We start from the raw sequence: 10009 nt of genomic DNA on the forward strand, positions 1-10009 counted from the left end.
TTCAGTAGAGAGAAAGTCTAAATCCAGCTAAATGTCAAATGCGAGTTGTACCTTGGACAGGACTTCGTCGTGCACCACAGTGTTGGTGGTAAGGAGCACGAGAACCGTCTGCAGCAGCTTCAGTTCTTCTAACCCATTCTCCATCAGCTGCCACAGCATGTTTATTATGTTCCCCGCAGCCGCCTGCAACAAGGACAAATACTGTATTATATCCAAGTACATCATACCCACAACAAGCACCCTAGGTAATATCCTCCAGCTAAAGTGGTCTTGAGACCAGATCTGGAGATGAATTCTCAATGCAGCAGCAGTTCACTGCTTCTGACAGGCTGCCCCAGCGGCATTGAAGGGTGGGTCAAATGCAGAGAATGAATTTCCCTCATGATCAATAAAGAGTACCTTAACCTTGACCTTATCTATAGTGGGAAACTAAAAGGAAATTTAAACTTCATATTCTTTCCTAACATTAACATAATAATTCTGTTCGAGTCTGACAATCTGCTGAATGTATTTGACTTAATATAATTACTATTTATCCAACATAAGGATAAACCAGTAAGGTACCAGTAAGGAGTAAAAGGCATTTGAGCAAAAAACAATAAAAGTCAGTTAAGCTCTTTATTGCATAGTATTGGAGTAATTACTGTATCTTTTCTATATTAACACAGGATGATTGTGTATTGATCCAGCATTGATCCAGGGTGTGGATACAGCATAGAAACACATCCCTGACCATGAGGTGATCAATGACTTGTAAATATTGGCTCCAACGACAAACAGAACAAATTCAACTATGAATAATTAAACAGGTTTCCTCTTTTACTGTGGTGAACTCAACATCTTCCTTTATTTGTGCCACATTTTATTGAGTACACTTAATGTCTCTTCTCTCCCTTTTCTCTCCTCCTCACCTTCCCCCACCTTTTCTCCTCCCCCAACACCTATCTTTTTTCTCTCCTTCCTCTACTTATTCTCCACACCATCTCACCTTATTCACCCTCTCTTATGCATCCCCTCCCTCTATCCTCCCCCTCTCCCATGTTGCAATACTTCCTCTTTCACTTTTTTTCTCCCTCTCTCCCCCTCATCCCCAACCCCTCCTTTAAAACTCCTCTTCCCTTTTCTTTTCCTCTCACTCTTCGCTGATCACCTTGGACACATCCCTCCCTCACTGATCACCTTGGACACATCCCGTCTCTCCTTCCCCTCCCTCTCTTCTCTCTCTTCCCCTTCCCCCTCGCTGTGTCTACTCCTCTACCCCCTTCCTCTCTCTTCCCGCTTCTTGCCCCCCCTCTCCCCCCTCTCCCCCCTCTCCTCACCTCGGACACCACCTCATGTGACATAAGTCTCTGGATGGCAGCGAGACAGAGCTGTGTGATTTTGGGCTCTTTGGTTCCACAGCCCATGAGGAACGGCTGCACCACCTCTGAGCTGTTCTCCTTCAGAGCTGCAGGGACAAAGTACATGGAGGTCAGAGATATAGTGTGAGGACAGAAGAGTGGGACTAAACCAGGGCTGTGGGACGCATTTTATAATTTTGATTATAAGGACATATATGAGACAACAGCAGAAAGGAAAAAAATATGGAGAGCGTTAGCAGAACTCTTATTCACTTCAAAATCTTCAGGCAGCCTTTTACATAAATACATTGTTTCCTAGTACTTTTTTATGCATACATAGAGATGCATAATAGCTTTTGCGATGTCCCTTTTTGTCAACTACTCGATGTCCAGGTCTTTAGCCAACCAAGAATGTCTCTAGTCGACTGCAGCCCTAGACTAAAAACTGACATATATTTTATTGACAACATCACAGAATGATAAATTGTCAGTTGTCCTAACGTTAAACCAATGGTCATTTTAAGCTCTGCGTTCATTCATAAGTATTTTGACACTAGTCTGATAAATGTATGTATCAGTTGTGACCCAGCGGCTTATTAGGTTGTACGGCTCTTGTTGTTTACACTTTACACTACTGCTACAACAATGTTAAAAAGTAAAATGTCCATAGAGATGCATTAGCCACAAAACTGGAAGATTTTTGTCAATAACAGTTCCTTTTAGACGTTTGATCCAAAGCTCTATACAATATACAAATACTATTTTGTTTTGATACCTATCATCAACATTCCCTGAGGAGGTGAATCTAACTGGAGGCATTGTTCTGTCTGAAGCTGTTACTCAAGTTAGACCTTAATCTCAGTTTTGTTTTAACACAATCTGACCATGAACAGTTAACTTAGTTTGTACTATAAAAGGTGAGCTGATTTTGTTCTGTTAAACAAGCCCCTCTCAAATAACACCACAGTCACGAGCTAGAATAAGGGTCCATAAACACTTGAACACAGGCTACAGACAGATTTTTAAATCCATAGTATATGTTTTGAGTTATCAAAACATCTACAAATTATGTGTTATGTAAGTCATGATAAGAAATATATAAGTTGTACACTTACTATCACACAGGTAAATCATTTTGCTACATCTGAGTGCACTGGGCAGCCGATGGCCACTTAAGACGCCATTTTATGTATTTTATTTATATGTTATTATGTATATGTATTTATATGTTTTTTAGTTTTATAACCATGTGTATCTGACTGTGCCTGTCTTCAGCTCTGCAAATAACATCCACTTTGAAGACTTAAATGTCCCTTAGACAGACAGCAGCCCCTGCCTTTCACTCACCTGCCAGTATGTCTGTGTTCCTGGCTGCGATGGTTTTAATCTTCACAATCCCAGACTCTGCAGCCTGAAGGGGGCGACACAGAGAGAAAACAGTCACATTCACAAAAACTAACCACAGTCACAATTAGAGTTTCCATTGGGAGAAGTGTGGTTGACAACTCCATGTAATGAGAGCCACTGGGATGAAGTGCAAAGAGCTGGATGAAAGAGTGTGGGATGAGATGGAAATTGTGCTAAAGCAGAATGGATTTATTTGGTGAGATGTGAAGATAGCAATTAACTGAGGGATTTGAGTAAATCTTATGTATGTATTTTATAGCTAAAAGGCTCAAGGAGAGGATAAAATTACTGATTAAATCCACGGTATTTTAAAAGGGAGTTTGATGACTTTCATTTAAATCAAATTGTGATGTGATCTATTTAACTTGGGCAGATCACAATTATTAGCTTGGGGCTTTTTAATTGACAGGGAAACTAGACAGAACAACAGTGCTTACAGTGTTACACAACAAAATGATATTGATCTTTAAAGGATATTTAGCACCAGGATATTGTGCTAAATGGACTTTTTGTTATAACATTGTTTCTTGGATGACATATAAATGCCTGAAATGGTTTTATATGTCACCCATGCATGTTTGAGTAATTTAGCAATCTCTCTTGGGTCCTACTTGAGCCCTCCTTATGCTTAGCTGTAAGATTCTGTCCAAAGCTCAGCCCACAACCCTACGTCACCCATGCTCCTGCACAGCCATTTTCATAAATATACAGGCAGATAAAACATAATACACTACAACTTCACAAACCTGATGCAATATAGTAGTATCATCAGCGGGATGCACATTGATTGTGCTGTGATAGCGCTCTGAAGGGGAACTAATGTGTTACCAATGAATACAGCATCAAAGTGGAATACGCCCTCGTTAATGCTGATAGATTGCTCAAGATTTTTCTACAATCTGTACTGGGACAAAAAATTTATGTGGAAAAAAACAGTTGCAGCCACTTTAATAGTCTGACTTTTCTCAAGTATTTCATTTTGGCAATCATAAGGACATCCCTTCACATTTTTATTTAAATCCCTTACACTATTCAACAGTACTATAAGTGAGAGTTGAACATATTTTTCTAGGAGAGTGCTAAACAGGAAGAGAAGAGTTGAAAACATGCCAGGGCTGACAGCAGGAGGCCTTGACATTCGACTGGATAAATATTCAGTGGTTTATGTTGGTGTGTCAGAAACTGAAGTGGCTTTCTCAAAACAATATCTACAATTCAGCGTAACACAAGAAAAACAGGTCTAACACATGCGAAAAGTCTGCGTTGGAAAAAATGAGTTTTATTATTAGCTTAGTGCACAAAGATTTATGTTGTCAACAGGTTTTGTGTAAAAAAAAAACCCGTTGATTTAAATGCGTTTATGGCAATTATATTTTGAACATTTGTCTAGGAGGCTTGCATGAGGTCATTTACAGGTGTATCATTGTCCAAACAGTTGTATTTAAGGCATTGTACCTTATGCATTCACTGCGATGAATTTATAAACACTTTTCACAACTTTCAGAAGTCAGAGAGGAGTTTTGCCTTCAACGTAACGTATATACAACTAGCATGCCAACAGTGCACTTCGTGATAATCGGACAAGAAAAGGCTTTATAATTAGATGCAGACATGTACACAGCGGACTTATTTTGACTTTACAATATATCTGTACTAGAGCAAGACAAACTTTGCTTAAATACATGGAAAAAAAAAAAAAAAACAGTCGCCTCTCCAGAGATGTGACTTGTAACTTGGGCTTGTGGTGTCACTTTCTTGTCTCCAATGTGGAACATTCTAAGCAAAGCAACAACATCTGGAGACAAGCAATTAACAGACCCTGCGCAAGAAAGGAATTAAACATTTAAGTGTACTGTAACTTAACACTTGCTTATACTTTCAATCTAGCACATCCTTCATCAAAGATAATAAGTTACAACAGGAATACAGGGTAAGCTTAACATACTTTTTGTTACTTTGTGTCTTCACTACAACGTGTAACCAGTCAAACCCCCAGAGTGCTGAGAGAGCCGACAGTGGACTTAACGCTTGTGCTGTTATTGTGCATGTTTCCCCGGAGTGCGGCGGCCATTGTACAGTCTGACTCTGGCTGTGACTCATCAACACAAACAATAACAATGTGTTCACTGCATGGGTGGCTTAATATCAAGACCAAAGCATCACAGCAACAAGAAACTGGAAAATCCCAACCACTTTACAAACTTATGGACTGACTTTACAGTGATATTCCTTTGGTATGGTAGGGTTGTCAGTATCAAAAATCAGATAATAATCGATACTAAAACTAGTATTGAGACTAGATATTCATTTTAGCAAGTAAAGATACTAAAAAAGTCACATTCACTGGACAGAAATGAGCCTTTCCTGAATAGATTTACAATGATCTTGAGTGGTATCTGAACAAGTAAAAGACGACATACGTGGATGATTACACAGACATGGTAATATAAAAGGAAATATTATCATTCAATGTTGAAATTAACATTCTACTGTCTGAATAAAGAGTGTTTTTATTAGAATCATGGTATCGGAATCGGTATTGAGTATCAAGTTTATTCCTTACTATCAAAATCAACCCTAATCAATACTCATTTAGAACAAAATCAAACTGTCACCTCAGATGAACTGCTAGTGCTTTACTTACTGATTCTGCAGACACAAACAGACCATGTATTTCTCTAATTGGCTAATCTGCCTGTCAGTCATGCCTGACTAAATGTTGGACCTAGGCTACGCGTATTTATTTCACATAGGAAAACACAGCCCAGGCTATTTATATTCGGATAAAGAAACAGCAGTGGAACTCTCTCCAGTTATCCAGGTTTGGGGTTAGCACAAAAAAGCACATCCTATATTTAGACTTGAAGCTGTTTGTCAGAGTGAGAAAACATCTGGTGACTCTTGGCCCAGAAAAGAGCTGCAACTTTGTTGCAAAAGTTGAGAAGGAGAAGGATTGACTAATAGAGGAAGAGAGAGCTGAAGGAATGCCTGGCTTAATGTGGGAGTGATTTATTGTAAAAGCCTGTGACATAAAGAGCATTTGGTTTTGTTATTGTGCTGTGTAGAAGCAAAATTGTGCTTGTGCGATTTGTAACGGAATGCAGCGATTTTCAGTTAGTTTGAGAATTTAAAAATTCCCTCTCCCAGATCCTGTAGGGCTGTGCAGTAACTGAATCATGAATATATCTGTGATAAAAAGATTTTTTTTTTAAAATAGAAGTAAATTCTGGTAAAATGTGGTCATTCATTCAGCCCCACAGCTAAATAATTTTACAATATCTTCTACAGTTTAACTTTGGTCAACATCGTTCCAAATAATCATGACTTGTATTTAGCATCCCAGTCAGCCACACGCAGATTAAACTCTTGTGTCATTGTAACCTCCGGGGACAGACCAGGAAACAGCTGAAGAACAATCAATATGTGCAGGAGCTCCAGGACGCCTGGGGCTGCAGCTGCATCTGATAGCCCCAGATGGGAGCTCTTCACTGGGCTAAACGCGACCAGAACACGCCCTCCACCTCTCCAGCACACTCAAGAGCCAACATGGATGCAATGAAGATTATAGTCCATGTTCAGCCCTGATCCGGTTCAAAATAGATCCCAATTTTAGCTGTGCTTGGTGTCTTAGTTCTAGGACAGTGAAATGATAAAAAATAGAGAGGTATTACAATTATTATGGTAATTGGAATCAGTAATTTTAAACTATTTGACTTAGGTAATGTCCTGGTCTGGTCCGGTCCTGGTCCGGTCCTGGTTTAGTCCTTGTTTAAACTTGCCTTAGTCCTGGCCTTAGTCCTGGCCTTAGTCCTGGCCTTAGTCCTGGCCTTAGTCCTGGCCTTAGTCCTGGCCTTAGTCCTGGCCTTAGTCCTGGCCTTAGTCCTGGCCTTAGTCCTGGCCTTAGTCCTGGCCTTAGTCCTGGCCTTAGTCCTGGCCTTAGTCCTGGCCTTAGTCCTGGCCTTAGTCCTGGCCTTAGTCCTGGCCTTAGTCCTGGCCTTAGTCCTGGCCTTAGTCCTGGCCTTAGTCCTGGCCTTAGTCCTGGCCTTAGTCCTGGCCTTAGTCCTGGCCTAGGCCCTGGTTTAGGCCTTCTTTGCACAGTCTGCTGTTTCCTTCTCACTGCATCCACTCAAGCCCCCACATGGCACCACTACATAACACAAAAGGCCTTATTCATTTGGCTCTTTATGACGTGAGGAATGAGAACTTCTTCCCCCATAAACCACACTCACTTCTGTCTCATCAGCGATTCAGTCAGCAACAAAAAGAGAGAGAGGCAGACAGAAAGCGCAGGGGTTAACGCTTGCAGCTCACAGCAAGAAGGTCCTGGGTTCAACTTCCGTGGAGCACAGGGTCTTTCTGTGTGACGTTTGCATGTTCTCCTGATGTCTGTGTAGATTCTCCAACCACTATGCTAGTAAAATTAAATATATATCCATCCTTTAGTGCACTGTCTGGGGAGCTTTCGCCAGATCTGATCCTGTACACAGTGCTCTTTGTAGTAGTAGTAATACGGGTTACAAGTGGCAAATAGTCCCAAAGCCACAGAAGTCTAACACAGTACAACACAGAGGCCTTTTCAGGTAAAAGCTCTGATTCAGATCCATGAATGACAGATCTGTGCTCACAAACACTACAGCCACTTTTCCATAGGCTGGTGTTAGATGTGTTTAGTACAAGTAATACAAGGCCTTCAATCTTGAAGTGAATGTTGTACAATGATAAACTACAAGGTAAAAAGTATTGATACTAAATTGTTCACATTAATGGGGCAATGTTCATTTCCTATTTCCTGAATAGATTAACAATAGTCTATCATCACAACAGTATAAGGTTCTGTCATTTTTGAGAATAATTACAAGCTATTATCTATAAAAGTGTGTTTAATTATCATTGTGGTATTAAAACCTGTATCAAGCCTTTTGAATCGATGCGTGATTCGAAAGGCTTGAAATGTTAGTACTGTGACAACATTAGATGGTAACGTGCACTAGTTAGCTTTGTTTAGCTATAAGCATTTCAACATTTAAGTTCCCATTTCTGGGAATAAGTCTTTTCAGTATAGTGAGGAAGTTCTTAAGAATCCAAGGACTGATTCTTAAGGAGAACTAAACCAAAAACATTATTATTATTATTATTATTATTATTATTATTATTATTACTACTACTACTAGCTGAGTTTATTACTGACTTGCTAATTATCCAAAGAGAACATTTTTATTGCAGTTTTAAGATGAATAATTAAATTGTTCAAGCATTATGCAGAATCTTTCATCACAAGACACATCACATTCTTTCTAGTTTGTTACTATTTACGACCTAATTTCACTTCCACTTATGTCTCAAATGCAATGTCTCAAACATGTTCCTTCAGTTGCACTACATGTCATAAAGAAGCTTTAGTCCAGTAAGTCTTGTTTTTTTTTCTTAAGTGGTTTAAAGAGGCTCTGACAATGCTATGACATCACAGTACAGTCAATGCTATTCTCAATGCACAACATGACATCACTGCAAACACACTGCTGCTTATGTTTCATCAAGTCAGCGACATAAAACTTATATTCAAAGTATGGTCAACAGATGTCATCCATAAATGTGGTAGTAATGAGCACCAAGCAAATAGAAGAATAATTGAACTAAAAGCAAGTGGACTCTATCGTAATAATGTCTAAGGTTTAAGAGAAGACAACCCAGATCCCACGATTAAAACTCAATCAATACAAATGTGCTTGAAAACAATAAAGCTCAAGTGTGTCAAGTGTGTCAAGTGCACAGCTTATCAGAAAAGTCTATCCAAACTGAGAGCAAGTCAACAATAATGTAGATAAAATGAATAGAGCGGTTAAAGCTGACATCAAACAAATAGATATAGTGTTTAAAATGAAAAATACATCCTGAATAATGCTCAAGGATATGAGTTACTCCCCCCCTTCCCAGCAGTAAAGTTCCATAGTGCAGCTTTAAACTGCTCCCACTCTGGACTGGGCCATGCCAAGAGTTTGGAGCATAAATTAGGTCAGATACAACATTTGACTTAATAGCCTTAAGCTTTGTAGTTAAGAATAGTTATCTTGCTAATTATTATTAAAATAGATTAAATAAGTTCATTTCTCAGATACAGTCTCAGTTACAGTGTCTGTGTCAAGAGCACAAAACCACCTCTGACACGTGAAAACATGATTTTAAAATCACTGATGCTATCAAAAACTGTATAATGGATCACTAGAGGCATCAGCGACACCAGGATGCTAACAGCCCGGCTAACTCACCTCTTTGACGGGGGGGAATTTCTTCTTGCACTCCATGGACAGAGAGCGCAGGTCTGTCTGCATGTTCTCCAGTAATTTCTTAACGGCTTCAGGGCTGGTTGTCGACATTTTGACGGTATTTTAGACAAATACAATAATTAAGTTTAGATCTTAAGGGATGCAGGTTAGCAGTCGCCCCCAGCTCCGCTCGTCAAATCGACGTTTATTCGGCTCCTTTTAGGAAAATATTTCCAAAACGCGTCGGTCCATTGACAGTGAATCCCGCGGTGTTGAGTGAGAGCAGAGGCCCGGGCCGCGCTCACAGGCTCCCCGCGTCACACTGGCTGCACATCGGCGTGTTCAAGCGGCATCCTCGGTTAAAACATGGTGAAGTGTGGATATATTTGTCAAATTGAGTAGCGGTATGCCATCAGCAGCGGCCGTGTCAGCTCCTCTCGCCTTCCCACAATGCTTCAGTGCACAGTGACACGTCATTCGGACTTCCGTAAACAGAGCCCGGCCGCGCAGAGAGGAGACACTGACACCTGCTGGACACTGCAGGACATGACAGGGATAAAGAATTTCTGCAACAATTATCTCGACCGTAAAATGTCTCTAAAATTAACAAACACTCAGATTTCTTTTCTTTTTTTTTTATAAATATGTTCACAGTCTAGGACAGTGGGTCTCAAATTATTTACACCAAGTAGTTGTAATATTTGCACTTCTGAGTATTACCACCAAATCTATTCTAGGGTTGTCTAAATAGGACTACTACTATTTGGGAATACTACTACATTTTGCTTATAATACATAGCTTTTAGATTGTTTTAGACTAGAGGACAAAAATGTGTATTAAACTGACTCTAAGTCAAAGTAAATATTTTAACTTCAGAGGAACCCACATAGTCCTTTTAGTGTTTTCAACCAGGTGCAACAACCGTGGAATAAACACCATGCTAAACTCCATTCACAATAAAGCGATGAGTCGACGTGGTATTTTGTAGCTTTAATGCG

The 10009-nt window shown here is 39.8% G+C and overlaps 1 protein-coding gene across 2 annotated transcripts in view; it reads right to left on the bottom strand.

Moving 5' to 3' along the window:
* mon2 (MON2 homolog, regulator of endosome-to-Golgi trafficking) overlaps positions 1-9474 on the bottom strand; it is a 46406-nt gene extending 36932 nt beyond the window's left edge. Inside the window, exons 1-4 of one of the 2 annotated variants that reach the window (XM_033967481.2) lie at positions 9014-9474; positions 2688-2751; positions 1320-1447; positions 52-183 (exon numbers count right to left, since the gene is read on the bottom strand). In XM_033967481.2, the coding sequence (XP_033823372.1) occupies positions 52-183; positions 1320-1447; positions 2688-2751; positions 9014-9121 (432 nt within the window). In that variant the 5' untranslated portion in view covers positions 9122-9474. The remainder of the gene's footprint in view (positions 1-51; positions 184-1319; positions 1448-2687; positions 2752-9013) is intronic. The other variant, XM_033967479.2, reaches the window with a different exon arrangement.
* Positions 9475-10009: the final 535 nt, after the last annotated feature.

The sequence above is a fragment of the Periophthalmus magnuspinnatus genome, chromosome 6 (assembly GCF_009829125.3).
Source record: "Periophthalmus magnuspinnatus isolate fPerMag1 chromosome 6, fPerMag1.2.pri, whole genome shotgun sequence".
In the NCBI taxonomy this organism is placed as follows: Eukaryota; Metazoa; Chordata; class Actinopteri; order Gobiiformes; family Gobiidae; genus Periophthalmus; species Periophthalmus magnuspinnatus.